General features: G+C 35.5%; 1 protein-coding gene across 4 annotated transcripts; it reads left to right on the forward strand.

Moving 5' to 3' along the window:
• The first annotated feature begins 1,836 nt into the window (after positions 1–1,836).
• LOC109042155 (uncharacterized) lies at positions 1,837–20,421 on the forward strand. Of its 4 annotated transcripts, none has more exons than XM_019058740.2 (11): positions 1,837–2,089; positions 3,893–3,965; positions 5,395–5,441; positions 6,506–7,304; positions 7,704–7,843; positions 8,299–8,430; positions 9,076–9,192; positions 11,011–11,079; positions 11,617–11,702; positions 14,355–14,419; positions 16,970–20,421. In XM_019058740.2, exons 1-11 carry the CDS (start codon positions 2,075–2,077, stop codon positions 17,029–17,031), a joined length of 1,605 nt encoding a protein of 534 aa, XP_018914285.2. In that variant the 5' UTR covers positions 1,837–2,074; the 3' UTR covers positions 17,032–20,421. The 4 variants fall into 4 exon arrangements, 3 of the variants coding, with proteins under 3 accessions (XP_018914285.2, XP_018914286.2, XP_018914287.2); XR_002010048.2 differs by having other exon boundaries at positions 1,838–2,089; positions 11,617–11,692; XM_019058741.2 differs by lacking the exon at positions 14,355–14,419 and having other exon boundaries at positions 11,617–11,692.
• Positions 20,422–22,044: the final 1,623 nt, after the last annotated feature.

A 22,044-nucleotide genomic window follows, 5' to 3' on the forward strand; every position in this document is an offset into this window, starting at 1 on the left:
AGCTATGGCAGCTAAAAACTAAGATAGCATCCTTCCTTCCTTATTGGAATCAGGCGTAGATCTCAGGAAAAATTTAAAAAATAAAAGGAGGCTATCTACGTGTGGGAGAAACACACAAGTTACTTAGAGTACTTAGAGTTAAATTTTAGGTAAAAAAGATGTGTAGTTGGTCGGTAAAGACGCAGAGTTGTACTTACGTATTTGCCAGGCTGTGTACATGCATGCAGCACCCACTGCAGCCTCCTCCAGAGAATACTATCGGTGCTTAATATTATCTCAAACATGCTTCAGATGTCAAATTTTGAAATCATCCATGTTGTGAATACCTATCTATTAATTATACCCAGAGTTGCTAAAAGAAATTTCATCGAATGAAATTTCATGAAATTTCACAAGAAATTTCATGAAATTTCTTTTTTCCCAATGAAATTTCTTTCGACCGACAAAATGTCAAAAATGCTTATTTTTTCTAACAGAATTTGTTATTATTTTTAAAGAGAATAATATTCGTCAATTAGACCAGTTGGAGCGCGGTCTTCTCTCAGCTTTTCTCTTCTGGTCTTCTCTTACTCTTTCTCTTCTGGCAGTACTGGCTCATCAAGGGGAGGGGGACCGGAGACCCTAACTTCAAATTTCAAACTGTTAATTTCTGAAAAAAATCAGAGACAAATGAAAAAATCATTTAAATTGTTTCAAAGATAGTTCAAGATCCCTCCCTCCCTTTTGTACAAAAAAAGAAGGATATACTATTCGGGGGTACTTAGTACTCGGATTCTTTATAGTCAAGAAATTTGTTTTGCTCCAAATATGAAAGCTAACGTCTTACTTTATCCGTAAAATGTATTTTGGTGTTCAACCGGTACGGCTGTGCGCTGTGTGTTCAACCAAAATTTAAGAAAAAAAATTCAAAATTATGTTTTTGCTGTTTTACTCAACTTTCTGGGCATTTCTAAAGTTCCCTTTCACAGTTTACCACGTGCATACAAATGAACTTAAGGAGATTCATAAGTTTCAAGGGTTTAATCCTGAATTCTGCGTGTAAAATGAAATTTCACGAAATTTCATGAAATTTCATGAAATTTCATTATGAAATTTCTTTTTATAATCTTTCATGAAATTTCTTAACTCTGATTATACCTGTATCTTTCCCTCTGCTTTATGCTGCTTATTAGTACATTCTGTGCGCATTGGGGGAACTAGTTGAGAGGAGGAGGGGGGGGGGGGGGATAAATCTTACCCTCACATCTGACTTAATTCCTAAGAAATATGAGGGATTTTGCTAAGTTAGCTGTGTTGCCAGACTTTCATTGTGGAAATTATAATTGTACCAAAAATATTTCCATGTAAAGATGAACCATCAAGCTAAAACTAACCCCCCGTATTTTCCACCAAAATTCAAAATGTAAATAGGTACGTTTAAGATTAATTTCAATGCCTCAGATGGGGCCCCCACACAAGCTTGTGATTTCTCCATAAATTCTAAAGATTCTCCATCCTCAATCCTTAAATAAATTATATCATAATAATTATGTCAATAATTATATTATATCCTTAAATTATATCAGAAAAATATCTTGCCAAAGTATTTTGAGAATTACGAGCTGGGTGGGGTAGGGAGGCGGCGGACGATAGGATAGGTTAGAGTAGGTATTGGGAAGAGAGTGCTCGAACTGCCCTGAGTTCCCGTCGCGCGACGCAGCCATCTTGCCTGCACATCGTAGGGGGTCTTTGCCTGCAAAAAGTAAACATCTTGTCCTGCCCTGCACTGCAACGAGCGATGTTGTTGTTGTTTGCTATTACCACACTTATTACCACTGTTCACTGTTGCCTCATTTCATTTTTTTCACAAAAACGAAAGAACCGCGCCTGCCAAGGCCAACAGCAATTCGTAATTTCGTTTATTGATATTGACCGTGTCGTGACTAAATGCTCTTTTTGCCTTTGATCTATAATCAGCAGTGTTCTCTTACTCATCATTCAAAATTTAACAGCCCCGGAGATACTCTATGTGGAATCGTAGTAAGAAAAGCAACTCATTTGGATCGCCACTAAGAACAACTGTGCATAGTGCACCATGCAGCAGGAGAAGGTGAGCTCTCAATTGATTTGTCTTCAATACATTGATATTTATATCGAAAAAAAATATTTTTTCCTCAAGAAGTCATTTTCATCATATATGCATCTGCTTCTTGTCAATCAGAACCTCTACGACGTTGGATCCTGAGGTCCATCTGCACTTGTGAGTTGCTTATAGTGCGGTTATGAGTGTCAACAATTACCTGCTGTAAAGACGAAATCTTGAATTTTAGGTATGCTTAGCACTAGCTACTCCAAATTTTTGAACTGGCCCGAGAATTTATGGCCGAATGACAGTTTCAGCGGCCATTTCATTGTTGCTGTTTTTGACATTTCTGCCGGTGCACTCCTGAAGTCTCCGGATAGCTCTCCAGCATTACTTGAAGACAACAACTGTCGTTCGACTCAGTAGGAGTAACCCAGAGACTTGCTGCATCTGTCGCCAAGCTGCTCTCAAAGTCTTCAATTTCTTGAGGTCGGAGACTACTGGAAATCACAGTGAGTGATGTGAAAGTAAGGTTAGCTTAACTTTCTCCTCACTGCGCGTCTTTTCGCTTAGATAACATCTAATAGCAGCTTGAGGTTCAAGACCTGCCGTTCATTTCTGGTTTTGAAAGTTGAGAAATGTGGAAGATTTAGTCCTTTTTATGCATTTGGAATAACGTGTTAATAAACGAGGAAGAATTTGGCAGATGATGTCAGCAACGCGAGCGATGGTGGCGAGTTATCGGGTAATCCTCCAAGCTCTCCGCTTTACAATCTTCCGGAGAGTAGACCGAAGACTTTAGCAACAAACCTTATTTTCACTGATTTGATCAGTATTAATAGAACTGGGGAAAGAAAAGAATAGACAACAGTTACATCAGTCTGAATGCATCAATCATCAGTTGGCCCATTGGTTAGCATGCAAATATTGGGGTTTTCTTTTATTGACCGGCGGTACCACTGATCACCAAACTGCGTTCTTTAACTCACTGGTCGGTGCTGATGTCATGACCGGAGGAGCCACCGCCGGTGGATTTGGTACCACCAATCTACCGCTTAGAGCACCAGAGATTTCTCCGGTACTTTCAATTCACCGATGGACCATCTAACCCTACTTCAGACAGATCTCAGGCCAAAAATAAGCAAACTAACGAGAAATTGTGGGTATTTCGTGCCTCCTGCCGTCGCTAAGTCTGATGACTGCTCTGCATCATCACTGTCGCCTATGTATTGAACTATGTAATATTTTTTAGTGTTATTTTTCCTTGTACTTTAATTATGGCAGAAAAGGAGTTAATGCTGATACATTGAGTATACATTTGCACTATTGCAGTATCATTGCGGTAAAGGTTTGAAGAGAGGAAGAAATCCATTTGTTCACATTGGTGGAAAGTGTGTTCTTAAACTCCCGACTGACCGCGGGCAATTTCGTACCAAAATGGCGATCGGTGGAATGGTGGTTTCACCAATCAGAAAAAGAATAGCCCTTATCTGTTGAATGGTACAATCTTTGGAGATGACATTTGTCTATTCTTTTCTTTCCCCAGTTTTAGATCATAACCTCACATCTTCAAACTCTCACGTATAATTCATTTCGACACTTCATTTCCATTTTATCATTTATTAATCATAAATCAATCAGTGACTCAGTGAGCAAGAAATACTTGCTCGCTTTCCAACAAAGTTGTGTGCCTGTTTTTCCATCGGCACCATAGTAAAGCGATGTACATCAAATGATGTCAGTAGCTTTCAAGTGCAAACCAGGGATAGCAATTTTCAGTTCATCATCTAAACTCATTCTTTTTTTTGTTGCTTCTTTTTCCATGTCCAGACTCCTGCGTTAACCGATGAAAAAATTTTTGATCTTTTTCAAGATGGTGGTAACAGCCCCGCTTCAGACACCAGTAAGCCTCTTCCATCCTTCTTTTTGATTCTTAAATACTTTTTTATATCTTGTCTAGAGGTGTTGTCAGCTAATTTGACAGTTGTTTACTCTTGGTTTGCAAGCGCCAACAATAAATTGGGGCCTTTGCACAAAGCGGCGTCCACTACTATCCACCTTGAAAACATCCGTCTCATGATTGTATCGTTAAAAAACTACTTATCAGTTATGATTTGCGACTCTGATGTGGTTGTGATTTCTGTGTGGCTAAAAAGTAAAATGTTACAAGGTTTGAAAATATTAAAAAACCTATCTAAGTTTGTATTCTAGCTTCTGCGAGAGTCGGATGCTTTTAAGTGGATAGTAGTGACGCGAAAACACTTGCAAACGGAAAGTACACAACCGTCAACTTAGCTGACGACACCTCTATGAATATTGATCAGTGGTTTTTGTTTGCATCCATTTTTCAGTGAGGCTTCACATAATAGTTCATTAGCATTTATCTGTGTCGTAACTCTGCAGCGAAATGATTTCATTGGTATCAGGAATGTTGCGTCGGTAAATCTTTTTCTGCTATTCACAGCAGAAATGCTGTAAATGCATTTTAGATTGTCTCAATTTTTCTGAAAATTTGTTCGATCTCAAGATAATGAACAAGGGCCAATCCTTCATATTTTAAGGAAAACCGACGTACCACCGAGAACTCAAACTAAAAAAATGAATACTGGTGGTTAGGTGATCAGGTTATCTTGTTGGAAAGTGCAAGAGCTTGTTGCGAGTATCAACCAAAGAAATATGCAAAATCTGCACTGGAGTCGAGGTGTTTTTACCATTTATTATTTGTTGAGCCCATGCAGAGCATCTAGGCAGAGTGCACCCTTGGCTGAATAGTTCAGTCCAGGCAGAATCACTTTTCTAATATTGTACATTTTGGGTTAAACCAATGTTACAACGAAGTCCACTTTAGGGATATAAACATTTTCTAGTCTAATTCACATAGGAGTAAAAAGGATTTCACACAGAAACTGAATTGGCCGTTGCGTAAACAGCAGCATCATGCTAAACCCAGGTTGGAGTATGCTGAACAGTCCCTTTAACAGAATGTATTGTGCCCTAGAAAAATGGCTGAAGCATAAAGAACCAGTTGGTAGAGTAGAAACCGGTTTGTGATCAGGGTGATGTCAGAAATCTGCATTATGTAGTATAATCTCATTTCGAACCGAGAAGACGGACAGAATTTTTACTGCTTTTGCAGATTTTAAATGCTGCCTTGGCTAACCGTCATCTGCGTCTACCATGCGTTTTGCCTGCAAAGCAAGGCTTGGTGTTAACATCCATATTTGTGCTTAATTGTTTCAATCAATCCAATGTTCAAAATCTATTTACTCAGCTGTTGCTCTCTACCAATCCTTGTACTTAATTTTTTTTTGCTTGGTTTTTTCTTTTTTCAGCTCAGATGCTGTCTCCTGAGAAATCTGAAAACAGTGAGAAGATAGAGGTTAGTAGAATTTTACAGTCACCAAAAGTAATTGATAATTTAATCCATTGCTTGTGTTTCAACTGAAAGGAAAAACTAGGGTGAAAATGAAAGAGTAAAACAGGAGGAAGAATTAAAAGGGTCTACAACAAAAATTGAAGAAGTTTTGATGTTTTTTCGGAGATAAATACTGCCCATATGAAAAAAACAAATATATTTATGCTCTTTTGAGAACAATACAATCTCTGATGCATCAATCAAAGGAAATCAAAGCCAGAAAGATTAAAACTTAGAATTTAATTAGACTCAGTTTTATTCCAAGGCTAAGGAAGCAAAGCTTACTTAGGTAAGTGCATGGAAGTATTGTGCCAGGGTCCACAATTCTTTATCGAAAAACATTTTAAAATAACCTCAGAAGCATGTCCTAGGGTTATGTAGGAAATCAAAAGACCAAATAATGTGCAATATTCATTCAGGACGTTGTTTTTGAGTTTTTAAATAAAAAACTTTCTTCGTCAAATCTTATGAAGAAGTACTTGACATTCTTCAGTGTAAGGTGATGTTTGAAGATTCTTTAAAAATGATCCGGAAATCCAGAAATTATTAATTAATTGACAATTGAATTGTTCTCCTCAGTGCTGCAAAGCCACTCTGAATCAAATGGTGCTCTTGCTCAGAAAACTCCATTAGGTATAAAAGTTTGATCGTGTTTTTCAAAAATTTATTCATTTTTAAAGAGTATGGTTTCTTTTAAAACTTATATGTACCCACTAAGATATTAATAGAGAAAATAACTGAATTTTCATTGCTGTAAAAAGAAAAAAACTTTGATAGCATTGGCTCCTCATCAGCGTATAAGTTCTTAAGAACTTTCTGTGCAAGCAGCCCCCCCTAATATGCTCTGTCCTAAAGACCATAGATTATCATCCTTGTCATATTCAGGAACTGAACAGCATGGTGCTAAATGACAGCATAATATTTGCCGCTGTCTTTGGTAAAATACAACTCGTATTGTATCCTAAGAGAGGAATTCTTGTTTTTTTGGTTTATTTTCCCTAACTGTAACGTATATTATTTTTCAACAGGATACAGATACTTCAAATGACAGCGCAGATATTTTTGAGCGAGTGCGAGTGTCATCCTCGGCTAAAGCAGAAAACTCTTCTGCCCTTGGCAAAGCATGTGGTGTATCCCCCAAAAATCTCGAAAGTCCAGTCAGTAGAGGAAGAAGTAGTCTATTTGCAAATGACTCTATTTTGGAGCACAGAAATCCAATTAGGCCTTTTGGCCCAATGGATACATGGAGCAGTCGATTAAAAAATTCCAGTCTAAAGTCACAAGCCAGCTCAAGCACTGAGGGGCAGTTCACTGATGTAGATTTTTTCAAACAGAAGTCGAAGTGGGTGCCTGTAAAGTTTACATATGAAACCACAGAAATCCGCAAAAAAAAGCAGTCAGCCTTTTTTATCAACCCAAATCTTCCTCTTGAAAAACGTGTCGAGGAATTCACCAAATCATGGGATCAATGGGTATGCACCTACTTGAGTCAGACACAAGATTTGCCAGATAGCAAGAAGTTACCTTTTATCGATACGAGCCGTTTTAATGTTTTTGAAAGGGCCAAAACCCCTGACCAAAGAAAAGGACAGAAGACCAATCCCCGACCGCAAACAAACAATGGTAGAAAACCTAAAAATCAGAATCAAATCATTGATGAGAGGAGCAATGTATCTGTACGAGAGGATGGAGGCTGGGTGTCTCGTAATAAACCAATGTATGAAAGAGGAAACAGAAAATCGTTAGATGAAGACCACAACCAAATCAAAGAAAAACGTCAAGAAAAAACATCTCCGTACGAGTTCTCCGAAGACGAAGATAAGCCAGGTAACTTACATTTTTATCATAAATGACAATTATTTATCATGTTAATAATTATTGATTAAATAATGATACTCTCAATTTCATAAAAATGAAAATATAGTGAGGAGCCTTCTAAGCCTTTTTATGTTTGTTATGCTTTTTTTTTACATAATCAAGCTTTGCTTATCAAGGAAGATTGAAGCTTCAGTCCAAGCCTCGAGAGTAAATTGTCAAACAACTGGTGTATTTCAGTCTCTAGTGTTTGACCAAACTGTTCAAATTTTAATCATGACCATTTTCATAGTTCATCACATCATCTTGGGAAGCACATGTTATACAAGGAGTTGCTTATCACAGAAAATTTATCGGCTTTTGTTTCTGTCACTTCAATCTGTGCTTTTCTGATTTCCGTTTGTTTTATAGGAACAATATTAAAAGGAGTTGAAAGTACAAAAGGATCAAAAGCAGAGCAATCTAAAAGCTTTATCTCTGAAGGCAATAAAAGTAACCCCCAGCTAGATGTTGAATTTAATTTCAACAAACGACTCATGGATGAGAGTTCTGTAAGTTAAATGATTTTTCTTATACTGTTTTGAATGTTTCATCTTTTTAAATTCTTCAGGCACATTCATGCACGATTTATTTTTTTGTTGCATCGTAAGTGCATCTGTTCAAGTAAAATAATTATTATAAGCTTTGACCCCCTAAATTTTCATTTTTCATCAGTGCGTTCTACCCTTCTCCCGGACTGATTGTCATGATTTTTGCAGCTATTCACAGGTGATAGTATCTAGATGAGCCTGTTCTGTTTATATTTTGGAACTAAGATTCAGGTCTTTCTATATTATGTCATATGTTGAGAAACGGCAAAGGGGCTTACCCCTCTAATTTTGAACTAAATTCCAATTTAATGAGGAAAAGAATACAAAATGGTGAAAGGCTGTGATCTAAAAACCTTAATGTTTTACATGTTTCTGTAACTTGTTCATCACTCAAATATAACCATTACATTTTGCAGTCCCCTAAACCTAATCAACGTCTCTTCAAAGAAGCTTTAGCACGAGGGAGTGAAAGAAAAGGCTCAAGAGATGAGACACATCAGAATAGCCCCTCTGGTTCTGCATGGCAAAACAATGAAGGGCCAATAAAGGTAGGTCTGATCAGTCATTAGTGATGTCCAATCAAGACACAAAATATGTTCATACCAAACCTGATCAGGGTAGAATCAAACGGCACGCTTAAAGAGGAGCGAGAAATATTGAACTTAACTTCATGTAAGTAAGTTAGCGAAGAATTTTCTAAAAGAAATCATGTGAGAAAATTTGTAAACATCCCCAAGAAGAAATTGTGAAGTGATAACTACCTCGTTGCACATAATTTATAAAAAAACCTTTTGTTTTGATTTGTTTTTTTTTGTTATTTTGAAAAAATTATCTATTTGTATGTTTGGGAACAAAATTCTGTCCTTCGTTGCTGAAAAAAAATTGCTTCTAAGATTATAAGAAAACAAAGATTTTTAGAACCCCCCCCCCCCCAAAGATGTTTGGAGGAAGGAAGTAAAAATCAAGGAAAATATAATGAAAAAGCAAAGAATTTAAATGGTTTTGATTTTGCAAATCTTCAGGAACAAGACAAATTGCATTGCACAAAATAAGGTCGGAAAAAATGTGCGTCCCTCAAAGTCACAGAATATTCATCTTCGCTGATCTAGTCAGTAATGAATGAAGTTCTCATTTGTAAAAGTGATCCTCCACTTCATTTGCTTAAGATTGATTTTTTTGTCCCATTATTGTAGGGAAGGGATAGTTCAGATTTCTCAAGAGGTGGAGGTAGAGGAAATTCTGGTGGACAAGATTCGTTTAATGGCACTCCAAGAGCGTCTCCTTCAAATGCCGATGATAATCATCAGCAGGTATGTTATTTATTTGTATTTTTTCATATATTATTTTAATTAATTAATGTAATTAGTTCCTATTGATGGCGAAACTCCAGGGATGTGTATCTCTTTCCGTTTCTCAATCTTAATGTGTTTCAAAATCTCTCCTTCTATTTTATCGTAAGTCGTAAGTCCCTACCCTCACCATGTATAATGTACTGATGGTAAAGTACACTTTTTTCACGTTCTACTGGATTAATTTTCTAAACCTTTTTTTATCAATTCTTTTGATTTCTTTCTAGCTCTAAAGGAGAGGATTTTTAAAAATACTGAAAACTAGAATTTTCATCAACTTGAAACAAAATTTACAAATGAAGCCCTCAAACTCATTTTTTTTTCTGAAGAATGAAAAGAGAAACCCCTCTTGTTTGTAGTCAGCAAAAATAGTCAGGAAAAGAAAACAAAAAAAATGTTGAAAATCCATCCAGTAGATACTGACATAAAGATACCTTAAGGTCAATTAATGTTGTCCAGTGAAAAACCTGTTTGAAGTTTTTAATATACACACAATGATTGCATCACTCAGTGTGTCACATAAGGTTGTACATATATAATGACTCATTCGGTGATGATCAGAATTTAAAAATCTTGGTTTTGAATTACAGCTGAGGATACACAAGAATCCATTAGAAAAAAACCCAAAAAAAATTTTTTCTGAAAAAGTAAGTGGCATACCTACTACTCCTCTTTAAGAAGAATGAATCATCAATATTGCTTGAAATTTTCACAGAATATTCTTTTTGTAAAGGAAAAAAAAAAATCTTATTTCTTATTATTAAATATTATTTCTTATTATTTCTTATTCTTATTAAAAAAAAGGAGAAGGATGACAAGAAGTCTGCAGCATTAGAAACAGAGATACACATTCCTGCAATTTTACGGCCATTATTCAATATTCATTGTATACTCAATCAATTGACTCACAGTGGAAGCCTAAAGTTTGACTCTCTTGGGATCTTTTAGTCTGTCTTGGCCTAAGATTTTTAATTCATGTCAAAGACAGGTTTTCATTAGATTATAGGAAAATCCAAAGTAGAGTTTGAATCTCACAGCAATTTTACTGTTTTTAAGAATTCTCAAATTTTTTAGCCATGTTTTCAGAGGTCACTTTGCCGACAGCATCAAAAAAATAGGAACGCTTTCTTCTATGGAAGAGAAAAGTTGCGGCGGGTGACACAAGTGTGTTGAGAGATAGAAGAATTTTAATACCAAAGGAGCACTGGTTCTGCAACCACTAAGAAAAAACTCAGGATAGCATATAGTTTGAACCTCATTTGCACTATGGAACTAGTATTTCTGGCTTATTTTAGAAACAACATATTTGCCATTAGTTTCCCTACGCAGAGAGGTATTTTTTCAGATGAACCAGAAATAGTAGATCCTAATTGTAAAAGATGGTCCAGTCTTGAATGAACTAGATGAAAGAGCTGAAACTCACCATCTTTAAGAGTTTAAATCGTGTCTAGAACAGTATCTACCTACTTACTGCTAGAAGTGGTCAGCACGCCCTGTAAGACTTAAAACTTTGCAATACATATTGGTCTCTATCGATGGAGCTAACTTGCATTTTGAGAGAGCCTGATTCTATTCAATCAAACTGACGATGAAGTTTGCAACAGCAAAATACACACTGTAAACTAAAGGTAATTTACACTAATATCTAAAATATGAACACCTCTGAAAATAACAGAAGTTTAAGCTCGTCTATGTGTCAGCTGCAGCATAATTATTCTAAATATAATTACATTCTGTATCATTAATAATCTCTCCACTTTATTTTGTCATTTTTCCTAGGTGAAAGACAGTGACAGTATGGCATGCCCAATTTGTTCAATGGAATTCAAAATGGGCAATGAACTAGAGGTAACTTTTTTTTCATTTTATATTAGATTTAAGAGCTTGTTACCCACTCTAGGCTAAAAGATAATATGAGGATTTATGCAAAATCTTAAATTCATGTAGAAGTTAACGGAAACTTCATCCTTTTTGAATGTTTAGTTCTGTATTTCAATTTATCATTTAAACTCCCACCCATTCAAACATTTTGAGTTAGTAAGAAGAGATAAAGAAGTATGAGCACCACACACTGGTTGAAAGATAAATAAAATTGTTCCATGAAAACTATCGCCCCATGACTTTTGACCCAAAATTTAGTTTTTCATTCCTATACATATCTGGGTCTAAAGTTAATCAAAATAGTTTCTCCCACTCCAAATTCAAGTCCCTTTTGATGGGAGAGAGCTCTCTCCAGCTTTTTTGTGGCAGTCGATTCAAGATTTTACTACAACAGCCAAAGTTATGGACAAGCTGTTATCTTTTTATTCTGTCATCATTATAAATTAATTTTGGCTTTTTATTTTTAATGTTCATATATTAATTGAAGTATTTTGTTCTGGACAGAATCATGTAGACCGCTGCCTTATGGGTCAAACTGAACCTATTGTAACCAGAAGTAGAGACCAATCTAATGCTCCAGGTAAAAAAAGGTGTGACTTTTTATTTATTATTTTTTTTCTCATCTGTTCATTTCTGTATCATTTAATTAAAGAAATATCCTTTGGTAAGGGTCAATTTTAGATCCTGATGTTTGAAGAAATGTTCTTTTCTCTAATGATGTTTGTTAAAATTTCCACTTTAACGCCCTCAGCTTGATGAGGTCAATAGATCATTTGAGCTCAGGAAGAATTAGCTTGAATATAGTTAATTTCTACAGTTAGTGGTATCAAAAAATGATGTGCATGATAAAATTGCACAAAAAATCGTTCTTGTGGAGAACTAGTGCTCCTTTTGCACAGTTGATACATACAAGAATGTAAAATATTTAAAATGATGAAAATTGTGGATTACCAATCATAGCGCAGATTCCTCCTGTAAACTTAAATTACCGCCAAGTTTTTAAGCTTGAAAGTTTCTCCTCAGAAGTTCAAACCCCGTTTTTGCCTACCCTGATTGTTTGCACTTTCGCATAAACTTTTCTCCCGGTTGCCATTATCAAAGAAAGTTAGGAAAAAATAGGAAGTTAGTTTCACTTAATACTAACAAACAACATGATAAAGAAAAGTGACTTAACTAACCCATCGCATCCAAGTTTGACATTCCTCAATGTGCTCAAGAAGACTGCGAGAAAAAATATGTCTGTTATGATCACATATTTGGACACATGAAATGTAAATAATTTAAAAATTAACTTTTTTACCATACAGTAAAATTTTTCTTAATTTCTCCTTTATTGCAGCGTATATTTTTCCCTTTCATTCAGTTTAATTTGCATGGTCTCATTCAAGCGAGGTCTTCTGTTTTGCACAATGCTAACTGCAAATACTGTTAGGTTTGCCTTGTCTGTTTTTTTTAAATATATTTAATTGATGCTCATCATTGAAACATATTCAGAGAACAGACTCGAAAGTATAAATTTTTTTCCCCTCATAATTCCTTGAACAAGTGTCTTCCATGTACCTGTGCACCTGTCTTTGTAACAATGTATTTTACATCATAATAGTGTCACAAGGGAACGTGACATCATATCATTGGTAAATACTTCAGAATCCTCTGTCATTATCTATCACCAAGTGGGTTATAATCTTAGAAAACTAAGCATCAGTTGAAACATGTACAGGCTGATTCAAACCACCTGTGCTTGGCTTTTTTCTTAATTATTCTGGGTTGCACCTTTCACATCAGGGTTTGTAAGAAAATTCATCCTCAAGGAATCCACATTTCATAGCTCTGCAGCAACCTAGGCTTCTCTTGGAAGGGCAAACATTAAGTCATGGTCTTGGAAGATAAAGCTTCCAACCAAATTTCAAATTAATTTTGTCAACACCAAGAAGTTGGTCTCAAAAATTTTATCAGAAATTGTTCTCTTGTTTTAAAATAACCTCATTCTACGCAAAAATACAATCCTTTAAGGTAGCGTACAACGCTTCCCTCCACCTCATGTAGTTTTATCGCAGAACTGATCTAGCATTTTCAGAAAATAGTGATCCTTGTTATCGCGCCCCAAATGATCAGAATTTTACCATCTCAAAGTCTTTATGGCTGTCCAAAGAGATTATACAGGTTGCTCTGACCTTGATATTGGAGATTTTCATCAGAATTTTAAATATTTTGTAGAGTCACTGATCCTGTCCCAACTGAATGGCTTTGTGTTTGTTGACACCGAGTGTTTCTTTTTTAAATTTCTTTTAAAATGTTCCCTTAGTTTATTTTCGATAAAATGAATGTCCAATACATAATTGGACAAGCACTCTACTTTTAAGGTAAAAACCCCTCTGTTTATTTAAGGTAGTTTAATGAAGGGATATTTCTCTGTTCATCTCCCCTCTCTGTTACGGAGGCCGTTTTTGGACTTTTAATGGTCGATGATTCTATGGTTGATTATTTAGGACCTCTTCTCTTTTTGAGATCATACACCAATTTTGGGGAAAAATGACAATTTTGCAGAGGAAAGCACACTTTTCCTCCACAAAGGTCGTATTTCCTCATAGAACAGGTCAATTTGAAACTCTGAGGTAACAATTTTGGTCACGTTTTCTCCACTCAAAATTTTGAGGGAATCTGTGTTAAATTTGATCGGAAACGGAGACTGTTAGAAAGAAGGGATACCACATTTGCTTTGGGACCATAGAATTTGGATTTCAATCGTGATGGAGTCCTTATTAGGTCCCCCCCCCCCCCAATCTTTATTTAACCTAAAAGAATATATTCAAAAAGGCCTGGCCCTGGGTGGCTTAGATCAACGTTCTCTTCATTTTGATCAAACTGCTGACTATTTTTTGAAATTGCATAGGTTTGCTGTGAAGGAGGGAGCATGACCCTCCTCGTTAGATGAAGAGCAAAAATAGTTTTGATAATGTTGTGTTAGTTTTGTGTCAAATTTCATAAATCCGGAGGTTCTATTTTCAGTTCAAAATGCATTTGCTCTAGCACCATCCGTTAAAAGTTAATGTTTTAAACAACTCGCTTGGTTGCATGGTTTGCTTGGGGAAGAATTCTTTCAAATTGTATAAATTCCATCTAACCACCACCTGTATTCCTGTGCTTTTTAATTTCACCCACCAATAACTAAACTTTCATTCTTGTATTCTGCTTTTTGAAATGTTTTCATGCCAACTTTGAAAATTTTAATCTGTTACTAGGCCATTAGATCCAGTAAGTGACAGTCCAGAATTACTAAGAACAAATGATAGAGATCGAATTTACAGTAAGTGTTGTTATTTACAATCACTGATTTTCTCTCACAATCCAAGTAGCAGAAACGCTGATTACTGCCAATGTATTATAGTGATATCTTGTATCAATTTCATAGTAAATCAATGAAAAATTAATCACAATTCTTGGGTAAACTACTCACAAGTTAGATTGATGCAGATTTGTTTATTTGATGCATCAGATTATTGTTTTGTTGATTCTCTGTATCTGAAGGATTCTCTGTAAATTTTCTGAAAATGAGAAAAAGTCAGGAAAGAAAATTTTAATACCTCCAGTGGGATACATATAAGGAATTTTTTTTTTTGCACTCCTGGAGAATTTCATTGCTTTATGGGTTAAGAGTGGTTTGGTTTTTGGGTGCTTGTTTTTGTCTAATTCAATATGATGCAAGAAGGAGAACGTTATCCAGTTTAATTTGTTTAATATTAGTTTAATTTGAGCCAGATTTCAATTCATCTCTCTGATTTTGGCCGAATTTTTTCCAAGCAATCCTCTGCAATTCCTATTTTCTTCTTTGTTGATTTCCTCATCGCACATCAGTTATGTTGCTGATCATGCATCTCCAAAGTAAATGTGGTTTTTCATTGCTGATTATTTTTATTGAATGATGGCCAGGGGAATTTCTTGAGTCAAATAATAATCTCAGCTCCATGTAAAATCTTCATTTCATAATATACCGGGTGCCATCAACAATGTGTCACCTCTTCATACAACATCATCCTACCATTTTTCATTCATATTTTTTTTCTCGTGCTTCTTCTTTTTTCAACCCATGTCAGTTATAGCCTTTCTTCCATTTGTTCAGTTTTACTGTATACTTCCTCTTTAACCAATAGAAAACTTGCAATGTACATAGCACAGTTTCATCACTTCTCCGCGATTTATTTCTCATATTAAAACTGTATCTAAATAGTTAAAAGGAAGAGCGAGGTTCATGAATACTGGAATGAATCTCATGACTAATTTAAATATGACTAATAATTTGCCATGCCTGCTAGCTATTTTTACACCACACATCTATCATATCTACTCGTAACAGTCGTTTCGAAGTGTAAAAGAATAATAAAAGCTGTTTATCAATGGGTTAGTTGCTTTAGTCATGAAACAGTGTTTGATGACTTCAGATTATCGGTTTGCAAAAAATAGTGAAATTTGTCTAAACACTAATTTTCCGTATTCAATATTAGTGAGGTTCCGACCCTTGAAAAACATGGTGTATGACATCGTCCATTGCGGTGGTGGATACCATGATTTCTTCTACCTTCGTTTCATCTATGTTTTTAGTCAAGCAGCCAGTGCAAATGTGTATATCACTAATTGAATTGTTGAATTCAAAGTGGCACAAACTGCTGTTGTGGTTGATGTCATACACCATTTTCTCTTTCTGAAGGATGATATCTCTGTTAATATTGGACATAGAAATTAGGCGTTTGAATCAACCTCATCATTTTTTGCCAGCTGTAAACTTGGATCGTCCAGACACAATTCTGTGAGTAGCGCAACTGTCCAATTGCAAGTTTTCTGCACCACGGCTTTTTAGATTTTTGCTTTTTTCATCGGAAAGAAAGAATATTTTAGGAGATAATATATTTTTTGGGGTGAAATTAGAATGCAGCGCGTCTTTATGCGTATCCTATTTTTCTTTTCTTTTCCTTTTTATAAATAAAAAACTTCATGTCTCTGTGCTTGTGAATAGCTCGCTTCATCTCTGATGTTCTTTGTTTCGAATTAATTTACCCTCTTTTTCACTAACTTAATTATTTATCGCAAATTCAAAGCTAATTGATTGGCATTCTTCAATCAAACAGTGACCTTGTTCACATCATTATGATAAATGATGTAAAGGTAAATTTATGTTGACAGCCAACACCTTTATTTGGACATTGAGGGAATAAACACCGCAATCATTTCGTGATATTTTCACAAAATTGTGATTTACAGGGTCATTAAGCATTTAAAAAATTCTTTTATTTTATGTTTTTTTTATTTTTTATTTCTTTAAGGACTGCAACTGTGCTCAACTTGTTTAAGTGTGTAACCCTTGGAAAGATTATTTAATTTTAAGATCCTGAATTCCTTCAGTAAAAATATTCCTTAAGGTCATACAAACGAGTGTCATCTGGTTAACAGTTGCGCTCAAATATTAGCTCTTTCAAATCTCTCTTGATTCTGAGTATCATCATGTTGCTTTAGTTCGAAACTATTATTGTTAAAAATTATGGATTATTATACATATTGACGGTGTAATTCGGCAATCACATAACTCGGTCTGGGACGTCGCAGACTTCCTGTCATACTTTATTTTTTAAACAAGAAACTACTCTAAGGCAATTCTTTAAAACTGCCGTGATTTGTCTTTTCTGTGCGAATAAAATTCTGCAAAAACTTCAAGGAATGATGTCAATTGGTCCTCCCTAAAAAAAATAACATAGAGGCGGAGATTTTCAGACAGCGCAAATGAGATAGGTGATCGCGGACTTACGCCGTCGATATATTATGAACATTCAATTACTTATCAACTCTTTTACTGACTTTGTTTCAGACATTGACAGCTCTGATGAAGAAACAAGTTCTATCGTTCCACCCAAGAAAGAGAGGCGGTAGTATTCTCAAGTTCTCAAGGCTGTTTTTCTTGCAGTTCAAGAATATGTGTCACTTGTTACCAGGGTCAACATGCGTTTTATTATTGTTAAGTAGTTTTTCAATTCGTTCCTATATTGTTCAGTTTCCCTCTGTGATTACTTCATTGGTGAGGATTGGGTTACATAGATATTCTTAAATGGGTCTGTTGCATTTGAGAGATACAACTAACCGATTTCACCTCATCATGATGAATATTACATGAAAATCACAATAAGGACAGCAGGAATGTCTAAAATTCAAGCCTAAATGCACAATCAGCGCAGTTCATGTAGAATTTTTTCAGATTTAGCGTAACGGAGCGCTGTTTTTGTCAGGTCCTGGAAGTCAGGTTTGTTCAGAGGAAGGCTGAAAAAAACCCAACCTACATAAACAAGCAATCCTTTACATATTGATGGTGAAACTTTCAATCCATATATCTTATCCTGCAGAGTTACTGACCTCCTGTCTTACTTTATCTTTTAAAAAGATACAGTAAGAAAATTTCTTTCATTCTTGAAAACTGCTGTGATTTTTCCTCCGGAAGAAATTTCTGTGACAACTTCAAGAAATGATGTTGATTTGTTCACCTTTAAAAAATTAAGCAGAGATTGTAAAACATTGCAAACAAGACACGTCGTCTGCGAGCTTCCTCGTCGATATCCAACATATCCTTCTCTTGTATGTTCAATTGGTTAAAAACTTTTGTCATTGCAATGCAAAGAACAAGAAAGGAAGAAAGCGGTCGTAATCATATGTCTTGTAAATTTTCTTCTATCGCTCTCTGGATGGATGTGACTGCCAAGAACTGTAAAAACTGTCCTTGGACGCAGAAATTTTGAAACAGTGTATTACAAACTTTTACATCGTGCGTGATTGAGTAGATTTTAGACATTGCTGATGTGTTCAACAAGATTTTTGTAACCTCTAACCTTCAGAAAGTAAGCCCAGCTAGCAGTATCTTCTGTGATAATTTGAAATAACACAACTGTGTCAAAAAATTTCACAACACTTCTTTCAAGTCACTCAATTTTTAAAAAAAGAAGAAGCAACAGCACAACCAGGGATAATTTGAGCCTGGATAATCAGGGTTTGACTGCATTTTTCTTATTATCTATACTCTTTCTTTTGTGTAACTTGCTCTGCTGAGTTTAAATGTAGAGGACACTGGATGTGAGTTTCTTGATTTCGAAATTTTGTAAGATAGCTGTCCAAAGTGCAAAACTTTACAGAATGTCCAAGTTGCTCAAGTATTAAGAATTAGTATGACACTGAAACATGAAAGAAGTTTTGAAAAAAAGTGTGCTAATCAAAACGTTGATGTTACATTATGTTAATTTCTTCCTCTTTTTATGTAGGCTAAAGTATTTTATAGTTAAGTTTTCTCTTTTTTCCTTCTTATTCTTAATTTTTTGAAGTCGTACATGGAAATTTCAAATTATGATTCATGGGAAATATTTTTCATTTGTTAACACACTTTTAATTTTTTAACACTCACTAGTTGGGTTTTATCTCTTTTGTACAACCAACTCATGGTTCTTTCTAACTTCCAAGAAAAATAGTTTTTGTATTTCATGGGGCTGTGCAAATAGTGAATTTTCCAAACGAAACGAATAGCGAGTAATTTCGGCAACTATTCGCGAATAGCGAATAATTTAAGTCAATTATTCACAGTTACGAATAGTAAAAGGAATAATTTGAAATGACTTTTTTAAGTGTGAAAATTCGCAAATATTACAAAAGTTGACAAAAAAAAGTGGGATTACTTTTATAAGAATTTTCCATTTGCTCATACACCTGCTCAGAAAACAATAAAATGCAATATGATAGTAGCCTAGGCTGTTAAGAATGTGCTTGAAGATCCCTAGATGCTGACTTGACTGTCCCTGCATTTACGCATGCATTCTCAGGATTTGAAGGTAACTGCGGGGGCAGTCAAGCCAGTATTGAAGGATCACCAGACACATTTTAGTATTTAATTTTTTTTGGTGTAAGTGAAAATGTGTTTATGAACTTTTTTTTTCTATTTCAGACACTTCCGTGTCTTTCAATCTTTAATTTGGGCTCTTTGCTTATTCCCACCTTCCCTTCTATCAAGACTTCTGCCAGATATTGCTATTAATTTAACTTTCAGTGTGTAGTACTCTTGGAGCAACCAAGATACGCGGGCCAATCGCGCTTGCACTCACTGTTCGTAAAGTCGGCAAAGTGGGTAAAGATCAGAGGAGATCCGCCGTTTGCGATGTCTCGAATGGAAGGGCAAGTCTTGCGCAGATCATCGCAACGTTTCACGATTGCCACTTGGAAATTCGTTTCTCGTGACGGCGCGAATATTTGAAAATGTCAGTTCAAAAATCCACGATTTGCAATCGCGCAATTATTCGCAATTTGCGAGTAGTGCATAAGGCAGACGAAGCGAATATTCGCACAGCCCTAGTATTCCAACAAAGCAGTGTAAGGATATTGTGAGAGAAAACTGCCCCCCCTCAAAACTTAATTGAAAATGGTAGACAGGTCAATTTGTTCTTTCACGCAGGCGTCACTGCTTGCGTGATGACTTTTAGTGTATTTTCCGAAGGAATTTGTAATTTCATTTATATTGAGGCTCCCAAGAGTCCACCCCCGGTAATTGAAGTTCTTTCTGTATGTCTCTCATCTTATTCTGCTATAAAGTTTTATTTTCATATCTCTTATTCCTTTGTTAAGCTTCAAAGTTGCCGATTATAAAAGAATCACTGATTTTACATCGCTCCTCTGAATGCCTATGCTCAGAGAGATTCTAGGAATTGGCCATTTTTCTAATTCTTTTTAGGCGCTTTTTTCTATAAATTTCATCAATAGTGAGGTGAACTATTCAATGTCGCTGAAAACAGAATTTGGAGAATAATATTTTGTGGTTATTTTCCAAGAAAAATGGAATCGTGTGGAATCGTGGTAGTTTAAATATGTAAGTCATTGATGTATACCACACACATGCTTACAATTTATGTGCCTTACCATACAAAACGAATGAAGTTTTATTTTGTTTAAATATATATCTCAGTTCTATAGTGCACTAAGTAAATGTTTATCATTCCTCGCTTCCCAACATGTGAAGTCAGCTTTTTTAATTGATATTTCGTCATTTTGTTCTGCTGCGCATTGATTCATTTTATTTTAAATATTCCTTTTTTTCCATTTCAACAGGTTGCATTTATTTTTGTACCATTTGTATTCATATTTTATTACCCTGGGTTTCACTCAGTTATGAAGCTTTTTTGTTAAGTTTTCTCCAGGTTCTCAATTTTCTACTTAGTAAAGTGAAAATGTTTTCATTACTTGTGGAAGAAACTCCTCACTATGACAAATTCAAGAATATATTATTATGATCTAAAATGTCCTGACATTTTTTACCCTCCCCTACCACTGCCTTGAATTCACTTGCAAATGCAAGAGTCTCTCAGGTCACTCTGGTCATTGGAGTATAATTGAGCTTTTCACCTAGAGAATTAAAAAACAAATATTCGTCAGTCCTCAAATCTTATCCAAAAAGATTTGGGACACAAAATTTAATTTCTTGAATCTGGAGAATAAAATCTGTCCTTTCTCTAATTTTGTTCAATGTCTCTACAGAGTTGATAATTTTTTCCAGTTACCTTCAGAATTTCAGTGAAATATCACTCGAATCGCAGATTGGCTCAGTATTATTCAGTATTCACAGCTTTAGTTCAGTAAATGATACCCTAAAATTTGACAACTCTTCCAATTTTCATTCTAAAGTTTTTTGCTTTCCCTGCTGCAAAAGATGCATAAACAATGATGTAAAGGTGATACATGATAAGTTTTGATCCGTTTCGCTGACTTTGTCATCAGGGTGTCTAGCATCAGGATTTTCTCGATTCTATTAGGATTTGAGGTCAATCATGATTTAATCCCGATTTCATCAGGATTTGAGGAAAACGGTCGTAAAATCAGAATTTGAGAAAAGTCAGCTGTCCGATCGGATTTTTTTATGCTTTTGTATATGCTTATGCAGTTTTAATTTTTCTCTGCAAAAAATCAGGATTTGGAAAATTCTGATTTAGCAGTCAAAAATCAGGATTTCCCAAAATGAAAGAAAACTAGACACCCTGACATGTTCAAAGTTCTATTCTCGAACGGATTGTTAAATCAAATTTGATGGAGTGCTGTAGGTACTCACATAGTTTTCTGGTTCGAGGATGGGTTCTTTAAAGGAAAGAAAGTATTAACAGGGCATTTTGCCTGTAACATTTCTGACTGAAATCCTCTGAATGTTCGAAGATTTAAGCAATGTCTACCTCAGTGTGTAGCGAAATGTTCACCTTTTTAATAACATACTGGCGCTTTCTCGCTGCCCTCTTTTCGTCCACAGTATGTAACTCCGGAAGAAAAGATATTCGGGTCAATTTGACCCCGGTTTGGGATTTTTAGGGGTAGTCGTTGAAAAAAATTCCTCGGAAGGACAGAGCTCTCGCCAAAATACCAATTTTTAGGCGTATGTCCTTGGAGGCGCTTGAGAAACCTCTAGACTAATTTTTTTTTTTTTTTAAAGAAAAATTGATTATTGATTTGGACGATCACAGCATATTTTGAGCAAACTTGATTTTAACCTTTCTCAAATTGCAAAAATTAAAGACACTTCAATGCGCGTTGACGGCGCGGAGATACAACTATTCGTGCTTGATGGATGTCCGTGTTGCATCTGCAGAATGGAGATGATGCATGTGTGAGGATCTTGCGATTTGACAACGGATTTTTACGTAAAAGTTCGCGAGAAACACGATGGTGCCACTGGTTTTCTCTGAAATTAACTCCAAAGCTCAAAAAAAGCTTTCAAGTTGAGGCCAAAACGGAGGAGATGCGATATCCCATGCTATCCTGAGAGTCTTCCTCTACATCAAGACAAACTCTCCATGCAAAGATAGGGAGCAAATACATTAGCAGGGTTGCCGTGTTCTCAGTTTTAGAGTCCCCAAATAAAGTGGCAGCCCTGTCAAT

The sequence above is a fragment of the Bemisia tabaci genome, chromosome 5 (assembly GCF_918797505.1).
Source record: "Bemisia tabaci chromosome 5, PGI_BMITA_v3".
NCBI lineage: Eukaryota > Metazoa > Arthropoda > Insecta > Hemiptera > Aleyrodidae > Bemisia > Bemisia tabaci.

Coding starts and splice junctions, on each gene's coding strand:
- LOC109042155 (XM_019058740.2), top strand. Junction 5,442..6,505: donor AAAACAGTGAGAAGATAGAG/GTTAGTAGAATT, acceptor ATTTTTCAACAG/GATACAGATACTTCAAATGA. Junction 11,703..14,354: donor AATGCTCCAGGTAAAAAAAG/GTGTGACTTTTT, acceptor ATCTGTTACTAG/GCCATTAGATCCAGTAAGTG.